The sequence below is a fragment of the Octopus sinensis genome, linkage group LG25 (genome assembly GCF_006345805.1).
Source record: "Octopus sinensis linkage group LG25, ASM634580v1, whole genome shotgun sequence".
Lineage (NCBI taxonomy): Eukaryota > Metazoa > Mollusca > Cephalopoda > Octopoda > Octopodidae > Octopus > Octopus sinensis.
This window is the reverse complement of record NC_043021.1, coordinates 7481305-7498804: the sequence shown is the minus strand read 5'-3', so window position 1 is coordinate 7498804 and position 17500 is coordinate 7481305. Positions and strand designations below refer to the sequence as shown.

Genomic DNA, 17500 nt, shown 5'->3' with positions numbered 1-17500 from the left:
TGGTTGACAGAAACTTCTTAAAAGGCCTGTTGCATGCACACATATGTGTGCATGTATTAGTGTGTTTGCTTGCATGCGTGTATATTTGTGTGTGTGTTTGCTTGCTTCCGTGTATGTGTGTGTGTGTATGTATTTGTGTCTTACCCTTGCCTTGGTGTCTGTATACTGATCAACAACACAACCATCACTGTTCATACAAAATGGTGTTGTTTGCTTGCAATTTGCAATCTTTCTTGAAATCATGTCCTGCCACTGAGTTGTTTCATTGTTTGAGGGAGTAGAGGAAATCATGGACATTCAACATCTGTTTTCCATGCTGGCATGGGTTGGATGGCTTGACAGGAACTGGCAAGACCAGGACCACACCAGATTCCATAGTCCATTTTGGCTTGGTTCCTATGGTTGTATGTCCCTCGTAATGCCAACCACTTTACAGAGTATACTGGTGATTTTTACTACCAATGCTTTTTACATGGCACTTTGGTTTTAGGATCTCAGTTCCGTTGTGGTGAACAGGTCTTCTTGGATGTCCCCTATATATATTTAATTCAAAATATAAACAATAAACCATAAAATAAATTTTTATTTTTCAAAATGAAGCAAAACTAACTGCGCATAAGATAGATAATAATGTTTTATTTTTCTATAATTCCGCTTTATTTATACTTGAAAAGTTTTCTCCTCCTCCTCATCATCATCATCATCCTATTTGTTTTAATTGCAAAGTCTTTGATCAGGTCCTCTTCTGACATCATAAACACTTTGAAATTATATTTCCAATCATATAGACCCCTTTGAATATTAATTTAGCAAGTTTAAAGTGATTTCTTTTGTGCTGTAAACAATTTACCATTTCTTTGGTGCTTCCCCGCCACTTCCATTGATGCCCTGAACATGTGGTTGTTTTGCTTAACCCTCATGTTACCATATTCCTTTTAAACAGCACGGCATTTATTTCAACTTATTTTGAAAATAGACAAAGAATTTAGTAAAATATCTTTGTCATTACTAACTTGATGATTGGAACATAAATTAACATAAAATTTTAAAATGGAAATTTTAATTTAGATCACTTTATACTGCAAGTTGTATCATAGAAGCTGGGGTAGTCTTGGCCAGGTTGGTATCCAAAGGGTTAATGGTTAATCTGGTGTGGTTCTTGCACAACAAAGGTTAAAATGATGATGGGAACATACATGAAAGTGAAGTTAGACATCGTTAATGGTGGGGATCAGATTTAGCTAAAATTACCCTAACTGAAATTAAGGTGGAACTTATCAAATGTGAGTTTGGACATAGATGAAACTGGCATGAGCTGTCACCAAAATTTGAAATAATTATTACTGAAATTGAAATAAAATTCGATGACTGGCATCTGTGCTAGTGGAGGGCTAAGATTACCATATGAGCATGATCATTGCCAGAGCAACAAGCTGGCCTCTGTGCTGATGGCATGTAAAAAGCACCATTCGAGTGTGATCGTTACCTATGTCGCCTTACTGGCACTTGTGCTGGTGGCACGTGAAAAAAAATTCGAACGAGGTCATTGCCAGTGCCAGTGGCACATAAAAAGCACCATTTGAGCATGGCCGCTGCCAGTACCACCTGACTGTCCCCCGTGCCAGTGACACGTAAAAGCACCCACTACACTCTCGGAGTGGTTGGCATTAGGAAGGGCATCGAGCCGTAGAAACTCTGCTAGATCAGATTGGAACCTGGTGCAGCCATCTGGTTTGCCAGACCTCAGTCAAATCATCCAACCCATGCTAGCATGGAAAGCGGATGATGATGATAATGATGAAAGTGAGTTGGATCAAAGGAATATAGCCAAAAACATTACATTTTGTTTTACCTTGTTGATTTGTTGTCTGAATTTCTGTTTTTCTCCTTTCCATTGCAGCTTTCTTCATAGACACGATGAAGCTTTCTCCACTGAACCTTTAAAGAATTCAGGGAAAGAACTTCCTCTCAGCTTTTACCATGTTCAAAATGTAAGCTACAGTTTTCATTTATGTTTCCCCTCCTACTTCTACGCTTCTCTTCTGTCTCTTTTTTATCTTCTTACTAAGTCTCTCTCTCTCTCTCTCATATATATATATATATATATTTATATATATATATATATAATATAAATTGGACATGGGTGAGCGTTGTATTCTTCCTTGTCTTGAGGTTCACAGCCAAACGGCTGGATGGATTCGCATGAAAAATGGCATGCATGTGGAGACGGGTGCATAGATTGGAATGCAGTTTGTATTTTTTTTCCTAGCCCCCATAGTTACCAAGAAAATCAATTAAAACTTTTCTGATGGAATTCCCCTGCCAACATACCAACATACATAACCTCTCTCTCCTTTTCTCTGTTACTCACACATTCTCTCACTACAACAAGTGAATAACGAAATTTCAGTTAACTCTCTTGCCCATATTGCACACCCTATCAAACACACACACACACACACACACACATACTCTCTCTCTCTCACACACATGCATGCACATCAATTCTTCCGCTTCACGCCAACTTCAAAGCAACTTCACTCATACTATCTGTCTCTTTCGCTTTCATGACGACTTCAAAAGATCCCCTTTCCACCCCTCCAGAGATAAACACAAACCACCTCATGCTGACTGCAGAAATCCCGCCGAAGTAGCCGGAAAACACACACATACACACACACACTCGTGTCCATTTCATATATATTCTTTCAATTTCTGCTCTCTGATTACACAGACGTCCAATACAATACCTCTACCCCAATTGTTGTTCTCTAGAAAGGTACGTGTCTATTTTTTCTATAAACGTCTAACAACGACTTACATACTTATCTACTTTACCTTTTATCTTCACTTTTCTTAAATTGGATATGTCAGTTATTAAGTTGCAGAACTTTGGCAGTACAGTTAAAAACCATTTCTGCTTTACTTCTTACATACAATTTCCCTGTAAATTCTTACAGACAGATAATATGATGATTGAAATGTCAAACATTTTCTAACTGTTAAAGCAATTCTTAACGTCAACTTCTTAATGCCTTTTCTATTTTTTTCCTAGTACCTGTACTTACCGAGAAAATTGATTAAAACTTCTTCCCCTCTTTCTTCCCCCATTAAAACAACCAGTTGCTCACACAGCCACCATATACTAGTCTGCTAGCAACAAGGGAACTGCAGGATGACAGTCAGCCAAAACTCTATGCTGTCTCTCTTCTTTCACCTCTTTGTGGGGTTAATTATCTTCGATGATGATCTTTAGTTAGAGTTTCTCATTCAAACTACATAATAGGCAAAATTGACAGATTAATACAGTAGGGTGTTTTGAGGGAGATTTGGCTACTATTTCTACCAAGTCTACCTATCATGTAGACATCTAAACTTCATTTTCATTCACAGATTTGCATTTCAAAAATTTCACATAATCTTTTCCATGAATCAACTATTGTAAAAATGTTCTACTATGACCTCACATTTTCTATGTATATGTGTGTACCTTCGAAGACGTGATTAGACAGAAGTCCAATAGAATAGTTCTCAGAAACAGACAACGTACAAATTCTTTCTTCACAACTAAAGCTCTTTTCTGCGAAGATATTTTCACTTCACTCACTCTATCTCTCTTTCTCACATTCTTTCTCCCTCACATACACATGCGCAAGCACACATCCACACAGATACACACACACACACACACGTCCATTTCACATATCTTCTTTCAATTTCTGCTATCTGCAAATAAAATTTTTATGGATACAGCTGCTTACAAAAATAGGGATTAATGTATGATTTCTTTCTATGTTCATAATTAAATAAATGTTTTAATGATTGGACAGAGGTCCAATACAATAGCTCTCAGAAACAGACTACGTACAAATTCTTTCTTCACAACTCCTGAGGCTGTTTCCTGACAAGAGTGGGGGAAGAAATTTTCATACAGCTGACAGCTGGAGACTCCAATCGAAACGGGGGACCCGAAATGATAAGGTTGAGAAATGCTGTTATAGATTATGTCTAACCGAAAATGATCACAGCCACATCATCAAAACAGACCGGGTGAAACTGGGCTTAACTGCTAGTATATATATATATATATATATATATACACATTTATATGTATATATATACACACATTTATATATATATATATGTGCACATACATACACATACATACATATATATATATATATATATATATATATAGCATGGCTTTGGTCAAGAGTAAAAGAGTATGTATATACATATGTGTATATATACATTTATAAATATCTGGAAAACTCCTTACAGCCTTGGCTTTGTTATCTCATATTGTCTAATATATGTATATGTGTATATGTATATATATATAAGTATATAATTAAATGTATATGTATATATAGGTTAGTTAAGTTAGAGGTTAAAATAATTGTCTAAAGGATAGATGTATCCATTACACTACCGGTATATTACTTATATTTAACCATGGGCGTACATGTGCAAATATATTATGTTCATAAGTTATAGGTAAGACAAGAATAAACACACACACACACACACACATATATATATATATATATATATATATATATATATATATATATATATATATATATATATATATATATATGTATGTATGTATATACAGAAACACCTCAATTTATGAGGACCTTTTTATGAGACCCCTGGCTTATGAATTTTATTTTTCAAGTAAAAGATCCAAATTTTGAAAGAAGTGCAAAAGTTTCTACTAACATAACAAATGCCTCTGCATGTTACTGAGAAATTTATACAGAGTGAAAAAAAGGCTTCTTCTAAGCAAACAACTCTAGACTTGTTTTTTAAGAAGAAATCTACAAGTTTATCTGCAAGAGCTTGTGAAGCAGTGCTTGTGTCTACAAGTGATGGTGTGTGTGAGTCTAGTGTGAGTGAAAATGATTCAGAAAACGATTATAATAATAATAATATTTTTTATTATGAATGATTTTCACATTCTTTTTACTTCACGTAAAATATTATTTACATTGTACTGTTGTTTTATTGCCATTTATTTACAGGTATTATAAATTCTACAGGTAAAATATTTCTCTGGGAACAAATTACAATTTATAACGTTGTTACTATGGGAAATTATTGCTCTACTTTACAAGTTTTTACTTTATGAGCAGTCTCCGGGAACAAATTAACTTATGTATCAAGACATTACTATGAGTATATATACATATATATATGTCTCCTTCTTTGTGTGTGTGTGTGTGTGTGTATATATATATATATATATATATTTATTTATTTATTTGTCTCCTTCTTTGTGTGTGTGTGTATATATATATTTATTTATTTGTCTCCTTCTTTGTGTGTGTGTATATATATATATTTATATAATCTTCCATGCTGCCGTGGGTTGGATTGTTTGACAGGATTCAATTGGTCTGAAGACTGCACTGTACTTCAGTGCCTGTTTTGGCACCACTAAGATCATCATTTTACAGAGTATGCTGGCAGCTGTTTTTCATGGCACCAGCACCAGTGAGGTTTCTATGCAGCATGCAAGAATAAGATCCCTTTTGACTGATGGCACTACAATAGAAATGGATGCAGCTTTATTCCAGGAGATGAGGGGTTACTGTATGAGAAAAGAGCCTGAAGAGAAAAGGCTTCATCTTATGTGTGTGTGAGAGATAGAGGGGGATGTTTCCATTGTTATTGCCATGTGTCCTCATTAACACCGACTGAGCAAAAATGGTGTCTTTGTGTCATATTCTTCTTTGAGTTAAAGTCCCATAGCTTCAGTGACTTCATAACTTTCAGCATGTGACAACCACTGGAAAACAGGTGCAGGTTGGCAACAAGGAGAGCATCTGGCTGTAGAAAATCTGCTTCAAAAAGTATTGTCTAACCCATGCCAGCATAGAAAAACAGATGTAATAATAATTGTGATAATAACAGTCTAGGAAAGCCAAATGTGCACAGGAAGAGATAGAACTCCCTCTTACTGTCTTTCCTTGTAACCAGCTAACCCGTTTTCCATGAGCTTCTACTATGTCCATTCTTTAATATTTCTCAGCCAGCAACTATATCTGTGTTGTCTGTGTGTCATTACCCTATCTCTCCTTCTTTCCTTCCTACCTGCCTTCCTCCTATCCTTCCTACATCTCTGGTAGAGACATCGTTCTGTGTATGTGATCTTGAATTCCCTTGGTCCCCGACCACTACTCCAGACATGCAATCAACTCTGCTTTTCCTTCCATGATGTATAAATATGTATGTATATATACATACATAGATATACATATACACACTTCATAAAAAGTGTTGCTGTAAGATATAAGAAAGAAAACAAAATGAAATTAACATAAATAGTACCTTGCAAAATTGTACTCCACAATAAATTTAGGATAATATCTTCCATATGATGGTATGACTCAGTAATTTAATCTCTAAAACATGTTAATTTTCCCCCTCCTCCCTTCCCATTATACAATATTATACATTCAATGATTCTCTCTTCATTATTTAGCAAATATGGTTAAATCTATACTATTCTGAAGAAGTCTTACAAGGTTGAAAGCTGTCTGGAGTTGTCTCCCATTACTTTGCCAGAATAATTAAAATATTCTGTGATGGCCTCATCAGTGACAAACATTCTGTCCCATGTATCTCCTCTTGTCAATTGAATTATCATTTACCATTAATTAATGTTGTCTTTTCTTCAACACATAATTATTCCTAGTGGGTTCACTGCATTAACTTAATTAATGAAACACTGACTTAATTAACGAAACCATATTGACTTTCTCCGTTTCAGTTCACCGTTACAGTCACCAAGTCTTTTATTGACTACATCAAAAGTCAACACTTGGTATTTGAAGTGTTTGGTCACTACCAACAACATCCTCTTCATGAACAAGCCAAAGAAAATTTGTTGTATGTATTTTTTGTTTCATTTTTATCTACCTTACCTTTTCTTTGTCTTTTTAATTCTGTCTATGACTGAAAACTTGCCTGATACTTTATATATGAATATATAGTAATAATAAACACAGAAAACATAATTGGTATCTTAAGCTTTATAAAACATACACTCATTTCAGTTAACCAATTGTCATCATTATACAAGGCAGTTGTAGTATAGTCAACCCATTTCTTCAGCATTCTCAGCAAATAATATGAAGCATACTGGGTTGTGTGCCATGATATATTTCAGTTATGTTGCACCTGCCAGTGCATTTTTATACCATTCTATACTATTCTATATTCGTTGTGGCACTCTGTTGGTTACAACAACGAGGGTTCCAGTTGATCTGATCATTGGGACAGCCTGCTTATGAGATTAACATGCAAGTGGCTGAGCACTCCACAGACACGTGTACCCTTAATGTAGTTCTCAGGGAGATTCAGCATGACACAGTGTGACAAGGCTGGTACTTTGAAATACAAGTACAACAGAAACAGGAAGAAAGAGTGAGAGAAATTTGTGGTGAAAGAGTACAGCAGGGTTCTCTATTTCTCCTGGTTGTTCCACCAAATCTATGCACACACACACACTCACACACAGAGATTATCAGTTATCTGTAGATGAAACAATAACAACTTCATGGCATAATTTTTCATGGGCAAAAGAGCATCATTTGCTCAAGTCCAGGCAAGGTTGTTTTGTGGAAGACCAGCGGTCACCCATGCATACCAGTCTCCCCTCTCCATGCCACTGATGTTGTCCAAGGGAAAGGCTGAAACAGCTTGACACCAGTGGTGTCGCAACTCATTTCCACAGCTGAGTAGCTGGAGCATCATGAAGTAATAAAGTATTTTGCTCAAGAACACAACACACAACCTGGTCCAGGAATCGAACTCACAACCTCACAATTATATTAGAGTGTTGGCCCTAACTACTGAGCCATGTGCCTTCACATCATTATCATCATCATCGTTTAACGTCCGTTTTCCATGCTAGCATGGGTTGGATGATTTGACGGAGGACTGGTGAACCAGATGACTACACCAAGCTCCAATCTGATCTGGCAAAGTTTCTACAGCTGGATGCCCTTCCTAATGCCAACCACTCCAAGAGTGTAGTGGGTGCTTTTACATGCTACTGGCACGAGGGCCAGTCAGGTGGTACTGGCAACAGCCACGCTCATGCATATATAATAATGTAAGAACAGTAAAATATATAGAAGTACATTTTACATGATGAAAACAATTGAGATCAATTGCTTGGTGAGACTCAGTTAGGCTGGTGCTTTTTGTGTAATAAACATACATGTCTGTGTGTGTGTGTGTGTATCATCGTCGTTTAACGTCTGCTTTCCATGCTGGCATGGGTTTGACAGTTTGACTGAGGTTCTGGCAAGCCAGAAGGCTGCACCAGGCTCTAATCTGATCTGGCAAGGTTTCTACATCTGGATGCCCTTCCTGATGTCTACCACTCCAAGAATGTAGTGGGTGCTTTTTACGTGCCACCAGCACAGGACCAGTCAGTTGGCACTGGCATTGACCATGCTCGAATGGTGTTTTTTATGTGCCACAGGCATAGGAGCCAGTCAGGTGGCACTGGCAATAATCACGCTTGAATAGTGCTTTTTACATGCCACTGGCATATATATATATATATATATATATATATATATATATGCATACTTTGTGTGTGTGTGTGCATGCATAATTTTGAGTCCTTTACATTGAATTGAATTAAATTAAATTAAACAGAATGATATCTTTTCGTTATGGCTTTATTTACAGGTGTTCTGGAAGCCCATTATACTCAAACATCCGACGTCCCCCACGTCGCAGTTTTCCCATGTCTCTGCCTGTATCAAAACCAGTACCATCACCAAAATTCGGTGTCATAACTCCACCCAGGTAAAAAAAAATATATATATATAATAAATAAATATGATATAATCTAAATTTAGTTTCAATTCCATGAAAAAGTTATTTGTTAAATGAATAAAAAAATGTTATATTAACACTCATTTATTAATAAAAGAAATATTTCATTATATTATTTATCTTGTATATATTATTTGTATTATCTTTAAAGCAATTTGTAATTGTTCCGGAATAATTTTGTACTTTCCTCTTATTTAAACTTAATGTGTAATAATAGCGAATATCTTCGGTGTATTCCTTATCAGAGGTATCTCTCAACGGTAATTAGTCCTTTCAGAGAAGTTCGTTATTGTTGTTGATTAGTTCCAGGTCAGACCTAATTGAGTAGATTTAGTATCAAAGACATTCCAGTTCTGTTTTATTTTATTATTATTATTTTTTTTTTTTTGCTTTAAAGAGTATCAAGGAATATATCATTCAGTGTGTCCCTTTCCTTTGCTAAGATATCTAGATGTGATTTGACTGAGGTTTTGCTGTTATTTCTAGCAGGTTAAGCAACCATGTAAAGGTTTCTTCAATGGCTTGTTTGATAAGAGGTGTATGGCTGTTGTGATCAGTGCCTGTGTGTGTTAGAAATAGCAATAACCAGGTGAGAAGTTTACTCTCGGCTCAGTGACGATCCTTCTACTTGTGAATACAGATGCCTAAACAAAACCTGAAAGTCAGTTTATGAATGGAATTTGACTGGCAATACTTGATTTTCAAGGAGATTTTTTGCAGTTTGGGGTTGAAAGAACTACCATAAACATGCATATCCCATACATGTATGTGTGTATGATGTGTACATGAGTGCATGCATGTGTAGCATTGTTTCTGCTAATTTTGAAGATAATGAAAAATTTATAGAAAATATCTTTGCTGTTATTAAGCTGGTGGTTGGAAACAAATTATCATGAAATTTTAGAGCAAGGCTCAAATCAACATCGCTTTAAACTGAGAAATTTGTATCACAGAACCCAAGTTAATCTCAGATGGGTTCATATTGAAATGGTTAAACTCTCAAGTTAGAATATTTTATTTTCGTATTCAATGACTGGCAAGCTTTAGGTGACAATTTAAGGATGTCAAAAAAATGAGACAGTCTGTTCACAATCCTTGCCAATTTAATAATAATAATAATAATAATAATAATAACAATGGTTTCAAATTTTGGCACAAGGCCAGCAATTTGAGGGGAGTGTGTAAGTCAATTAATTACATTGACCTCAGTACTTAACTGATACTTATTTTGTCAACCCTGGGAGCATGAAAAGCAAAGTTGACCTCAGAGGAATTTGAACTCAGGAGGTAAAAACGAAATGCTGCTAAGCATTTGGCCTGGCATGCAAATGATTCTGCCAGCCCACCGCCTTCTTAATAATAATAATAATAATAATAATAGTAATAATAATAATGATGGTGATGCAATAGCTACCTGCTAACTAAGGCATTTTTTGATTGGCTAAGGTCTTGTTTGGAATTAGTTTACATGGTATAAACATAGAATAAGCATTTAGAAAATATTCTTCAGTTTTAAATGTTTCTTTATTCTTTATAGCATTGCACTTTAATTTTTGTTTTTTTTTTCTTTTTCTATCATTTCTTCTATTTGTTTTATTTTTTGGAACTCCTGTTTATGAATTTTTATTTTATCATCCTTTCTTTCTTTCTTTCTTTATTATTATTTATTGTTGTTGTTGTTATCGTTGTGTTATGTTTTTATTTTCCATTGCACCAATTCTGTAGCACTTCAGAAGTAGACATACCACTTAATTCTCTTGTAATGGAGATAAACAAATCATTAACCAATTGGTAAGGTTGACTTCAAGTTATCAACTACTATCCTTTTTACTACTACTACTACTACTACTACTCCAACTCGGTGAATGGTTTCTTTGACTTCACTACTAACATCTCTGTTGTATTAACATCTACTCTCATTGTCTAGCTAATGTCTTGCTCTTGTCTCCTTGAAGACAGGAATAACAACATCCACCACCCATCTAACGATGCGAGCGTTTTATTACATGGCTCTCTGCCATTTAATTTCTTTCTCTCTCTCTCTCACTTACTCTCTCTCTCTCACTTACTCTCTCTCTCTCTCTTACTCTCACCTCCCCGCTCTATTTTCACTGCCTCCTCTTTCTCTCACTACTCACACTTCACTCCCTTAGTTATATTACGTCACTCAATAATGTCAACAAGTATGTCCATATACATGTGAATATATACATATATATATATATTATATATATACATAAATACATATATATATATATATATATATATATATATAATATAATATAATAATACACCTTTCTTAAAAGGTCATAATTATTTAATAATTATAGCTGCAGGTATGGCTGTGAGGTTAAGAAGCTTGCTTTGCAACCGCGTGCTTTTGAGTTCAGTTCCATTGTGCAGCACCTTGAAGATATACATACATACATTATATATCATCATCATCATCGTTGTTTAACATCCGCTTTCCATGCTAGCATGGGTTGGACGGTCTGACTGAGAACTGGCAAGCCAGTAGGCTGCACCAGGCTCCAATCTGATCTGGCAGAGTTTCTACAGCTGGATGCCCTTCCTAACACCAACCACTCTGAGAGTGTAGTGGGTGCTTTTATGTGCCACTGGCATGAAGGCCAGTCAGGCAGTACTGGCAGCGGCCATGCTCAAATGGTGCTTTTTATGTGCCACCTGCACAGGAGTGTTTTTTCATGTACCACCAGCACAAGTGCCAGTAATATATATATATATATATATATATATATATATATATATATATATATATATATATAATGGACTCTCCCTTTGTTAGACGATGCATGAAGGTTCGACAATTTCTTACTGAACAACCACACAGATGATTTGCTTTGAGTGATCAAATGTTTGCGTAGACTTAAGCCACTCCCTCCATCAGATCAACATTACCTGTATGTGGCACCTTGGGCAAGTGTCTTCTACTATAGTCTTAGGCTGACCAAAGCCTTGTGAGAGAATTTGGTTGACGGAAACTGAAAGAAACCCATCGTATATATATATGTATGTATATGATTGTGTGTCTGTGTTTGACCTCCCCCCATCATCACTTGACAACTGATGTTGGTGTGTTTACGTCCCCGTAACTTAGTGGTTTGGCAAAAAGAGACTGATAGAATAAGTACTAGGCTTACAAAGAATAAATCCTAGGGTTGATTTCTTCGACTAAGGGCTGTGCTCCAGCATGGCTGCAGTCAAATGACTGAAACAAGTAAAAAGTAAAAGAATATATATATATAATGTACGTATAGCTTTCAGTTGAGGCACGAAACTAGGAAACTGCGTTTACTGTTAATCAATAAAACGAGGCTGTTGAATAGACAAACCTATCAAAAGACTGGGTCCTTTGGGAAAATTCATTCATATAAAAGAGATCCTTGCTGGGGAAAAAATTGTGAATTGCTGTTCTGCATGGTCACTCATCCTTGAAATAACAACTTTTAAATATTAGCTTCTCTTCAATCTTTGCTACTGAAGCTGGTGGAGGTTTTTGCTTTTGTTGTAAGCAGTAATGTGTGGTCAGTTGACTCCCTCTGTTGCTGTTGTTGTGGTGGTGGTAATGCCCCTCTCCAGAAGGAATCAGGCTGGTTGCTGAATAAGAATTTCATCTCCATAAAAATACACAAGGCTGCAAAATCTAATGAGGAGGAACTATATAGCTCCTAGTTTTATTTTTTGCATGATTGACAGTCTCACACGCACACATGTCATCATTTAATGTCTGCTTCATGCTAGCATGAGATGGATAGTGTGACAGAATGTCAGTGGTCCAAAGACAGCATCTTGCTCCTGTACCATGCTTTGGTATGGTCCCTATGGCTTGATGCTGTTTTATTATGCCAGCCACTTAACCGAGTGAGGTCGTCTTGCAGCTGCAAGACCAAGATCATATTCAAGTGAGTGGGGCTACAACAGGGAGGAAAGTAGTTTTATGCTAGGAGATAAGGGATTAACGTATGAGAGAAGGGATCAGCGTAGAACAGGTTTCTTGCTGTGGGGAGACTATATGGCTGCTCACATTATAGTTGCAGGAGTGGCTGTGTGGTAAGTAGCTTGCTTACCAACTACATGGTTCTGGGTTCATTCTTACTGCGTGGCACCTTGGGCAAGTGTCTTCTACTATAGTCTTGAGCCAACCAAAGCTTTGTGAGTGGATTTGGTTGACAGAAACTGAAAGAAGCCTGTCATATATATATATATATGTGTGTGTTAGTGTTTGTCCCCCCAACACCGTTTGACAACTGATGGTGGTGTGTTTACATCCCCGTAACTTAGCGGTTCGGTAAAAGTGACCAATAGAATAAGTACTAGGCTTACAAAGAATAAGTCCTGGGGTCGATTTGCTCGACTAAAGGTGATGCTCCAACATGGCCGCAGTCAAATGACTGAAACAAGTAAAAGAGGGTAGGAGTGATCAGGATGGAACTGGAAAGAGATAAAAATAGTGGTGATGAGTACAAGGTGAGTGGGGACAAAGCAGGGTGTATGAGGTGGGGTTGCAGGGACGTATGGAAGAGTGAAAGAAGGTTGGATAGGGAATGAGTGAGAGGGTGAATATAATAAAGAACAAGTATTGAAGGATGATGAGTAGGGAAGATAGGAAAGAATAAGTAACACCTGTAGAAATTGGGTAGGGTTCATTATAAACAAATTAATATAGTCCCACGTCAGTTGAAGTTTTGTAGGCATAAATTACCAATTGTTTTGGTTGCCTTGAGATCATATTAGTAGATGGTGATTTTGTGATTTGTGTCTCTCCAAAACTTCAAGTCGTATAGGACTGAGCCATGCTAACATTACATGCATTTAATTTTTTTTTCATTTGTGTATCTACCTGCCTACCTACCTACCTGCATGCAACTGATTTGCATATTGCAATGCTGTTGATTCACTTGTGATGCAACTGAGCTGTGTGTTGTGACACAACTAATTCCCATTGTGTGACATCCTGTCCAGATGGAAATTTACTCATTACTTCAGAAATTGCATCTAAACGACAGACCCCTTCATATTTCCCTCGTGTGTAAAAAAACAAAAAAAAACAAATCAATTCTTTTTGTTTTAAAACTCATTTTTTTTCTTCTGTTTTTTTTTTGTTTGTTTTTTAAATCTTTTGATAATAATATAATAATAATGAAATTATTGTATACAGTGCTCAGGTGCACCACAACTTGTCAGACAGTGCATATAAAGCACATACAGTAGCGTACAAATGTCTGGAAAGCGAACAATGCATGAGTCAGGTACATGCTTGTGTGTGTATGGAGGGGAGAAAATCAGGTGTAGTGTTGGCAAATCTCAGAAAGCAAGGAAGTTTTGAAGGATGCAGTGCTAATAACCATTATGGTTATTGTATTTACATGAGTTTTAATATTCTGACAAACAAATTCAATAAAAAGCTCAGAGTTTCATACCTACAATATGAAATGATTGATTGATATAATCCCCATATCAAGCCATGTTGATATTTATCTCTAAGCTTTAAAGCTTTATCTTTCTATGTTATACCACTTTCCATTACATTCTGTTTTCTTTTTTTTTTTAATTTACGGAATAGGTCACTAACTCATATTAGTTGATCACACTCTTCACAATGTCCCCGTGTAATTCCAGAGAATTCTGATTTTGCAGTTGTTCAGCATTTATTGATTAGCTCACTAGTCTCATGCATTTCATTCCTTACATTTATTTAATTTGGGAGATCCTTCTCTGAGAATATGAACAACACCTCATATTCCTCAACAGAATGTTTTCAAAATATTAAAAGAATAAGTACTCAGCTTAACAGAAAATAAGTTCTGGGGTTGATTTATTCGACTAAAACAATTCTTCAAGGCAGTGCCCCTGCATGAAACAAGTAAAAGATAACAGAAAAGGTGGTCACCTGACTTTCTGGAAATAGCAGCCAAATCTCCTAAAGTCAAATAGTATCATCTTATCAAAAACAAAAAATTTATAGTGATAGATATAAAATGTTTGATAAAGACAGGGTAGAATAAGGACTAGAAAGGTTTTTGAGCTCAGGTCTGTTTTGCCAGGAATTACATACTTCCAAACAACAACAATAACGAAAACATAGAAGTGCAGGCATGTCAGTGTGGTAAGAAGCTTACTTCTGAGCCACATGGTTCTGGGTTCAGTCCCACTGTGTGGCACCTTGGGCAAGTGTCTTCTACTATAAGCCTCAAGCCAACCAAAATCTTGTGAGTGGATTTGGTAGATAGAGACTGAAAGAAGCCCATCGTATATATATACACATGCATATATCTATGTGTGTGTGACTTTTTATCTGTGCTTGTCCCCCTCCCCATCATCACTTGGCAACTGGTGTTGGTGTGTTTACATCCCTGTAACTTAGCATTTTGGCAAAAGAAACTGATAAAATAAGTACTAAGCTTGAAGATATAAAATTTCTTTGACTTAAAGGCAGTGCTCCAGCATGGCTGCAGTCAAATGACTAAAACAAAGACAAAAAGAATATTACTTGAAAATGAAGTGATACTCCGAGGATTCGGCAGGCTCGAATTAGTCACATGGTTGTCTTTATGGCTGCTATTCAGCTTAAACTTAGCCCTCATCTACTGAACCTACATCACAGGGTTGTGGTATAGCTATATATATATATGTGTATGTATGTACGTGTGTGTGTATATATATATATATATATATGTAAAAGATTCTTTGATGTTTGGAAGTAAAGGTTATGAATATTGGAATCATTAAAATGAATGACTAAAAGAAATATGAATGGAAGATTGAAAACAGATTTGGTTTATTTCCTGTAAATCTTAACCCTACCGTTGCTTGTTGTAATCTGTACCTTTGTCACTAATTACTTCCATCAAAAGATGCTTGCTTTCCCGACTGATCAGTTGTGTGTTTTTATACATGCACATAATCTTATTATTTAAGTACATGTACATGAATATATGTGTGTATGGGTATATATATATTCCTATATGGAGCAAAAAATTCGGGAGTAAGTATTTGCGAAGATATTGACTCTATTATTATCTAGTGTAACAATTAAAATGATAATAACAGAATCAATAACATAGGCAATTGCAGGTCCCCAAAAAAGCATTGAATAGCTGAAGGATTAAAATTAATCAAAGGACATACCAAGTATGTCTACCTGCTGAGCTTTGACTGTTATTTCCAGCAGGTAGACATACAGTATCCTTCGATTAATTTTATATATACATATATATATATATGTGTGTGTATGTGTGTTTGTATATGTACTATATATGTATACGTAGTTGTGTGTATGCTAGTGTGTGTATAAATATGCACATACACTTATATGCATATATATATATATAATATATATATATGTATATATATATGTGTGTGTGTATATATATATATATATATATATATATATATATATGCCAGCATGGAGTGTGGATATTAAACAATGATGATGAATATGTGTGTCTATACATACATACACATATATGCATGTGTATATATATACACACATATATATATATGCATGAATGTGTGTGTGTGTGTGTGTATATATATATATATATATATATATACATATATATATATATATATGAGTGTCTGGTCTGCATTTATTTCTTTCAACTTTGTCTCCATTGGCTATTTTTCTGTTTTCCCCAGTAGTCCCCTGGCTGTCCCCTCTGGCTGGACACTAGATCCCAGGTGCAGTATTCCCCAATTTCTGTGTTGTTTTATTTCCTTTTCTTTCTCTCTATCTCTCTCCCTCCCTCTCTCACACTGCAATCACCTTCTCTCTCTCTCTTTCTCTTTCTATCACTTTTCTTTTTTGTCAAGCATGTTAACAACTCCCAGTTGTTCTTCTTATTATTTATTAGGATTTTGCAGTTGTTGTTACTTTCTTTTATAATGCATGCTTGGAGGATGCATTATTACATGCATACATGCATAGACTTACATGTAAATACATGTGCATATGCTTTTATATACATATGTATACACATGCAGATATGTATATGCACATTCACACACACACGTATGTTTATACATTTTGTGATATGCAGGTATATATAGACACATACTTGCTATATACAGATATTTAGAAGCATATTAACACACACATACACGCACACACAAACACACACACATATATAAACATTTATGTATATATAACTCATATATATATATATCTTCTGGATATGCATATTTGTATAGGCACAGATTTGCTATATACAGATATGTAGAGGCATATTAACACACACACACACACACACACTTATATAAACATATGTATGTATATATAACTCATATATAAGAATTTTTTGCATAATACGATAAAAAACCAAGGCTGTGTAGATATTAGAACATTTATAGAAAGAAGGTCTTAACAGCTGTTTCTAGGAAATTTATTAATTATATCCCTTCATCAGAGACGGTGTGAGAGGATGGTTAAGTCATAGTTAGTTTGGCTGAGATACAAAATAGAGAGTGAGGTGGAAGAAAGAAAATAGATGCAAGATATGTATGGATATTGAAGTTGTAAATCCATTTTACAGGCATAATGGTATACATGCAATATTCCAATATCCTATGAGTAAAGTCCAAAAGTCCAACAGAGTTTAAAATGGGTCCTTCCAAATAT

At 35.6% G+C, this 17500-nt stretch overlaps 1 protein-coding gene across 15 annotated transcripts in view; it reads left to right on the top strand.

Moving 5' to 3' along the window:
• The window catches only part of LOC115224382 (kinesin-like protein unc-104), a 300207-nt gene that overhangs the window by 251854 nt on the left and 30853 nt on the right, over positions 1–17500 (top strand). For 10 of the 15 annotated variants that reach the window (XM_029795269.2, XM_036513465.1, XM_036513461.1 and 7 more), the window contains 5 exons: positions 1901–1991; positions 6779–6897; positions 8713–8832; positions 10588–10653; positions 16522–16563. In XM_029795269.2, coding sequence (XP_029651129.1) covers positions 1901–1991; positions 6779–6897; positions 8713–8832; positions 10588–10653; positions 16522–16563 — 438 coding nt within the window. The remainder of the gene's footprint in view (positions 1–1900; positions 1992–6778; positions 6898–8712; positions 8833–10587; positions 10654–16521; positions 16564–17500) is intronic. The other 5 variants (XM_036513464.1, XM_036513470.1, XM_036513466.1 and 2 more) reach the window with 3 other exon arrangements.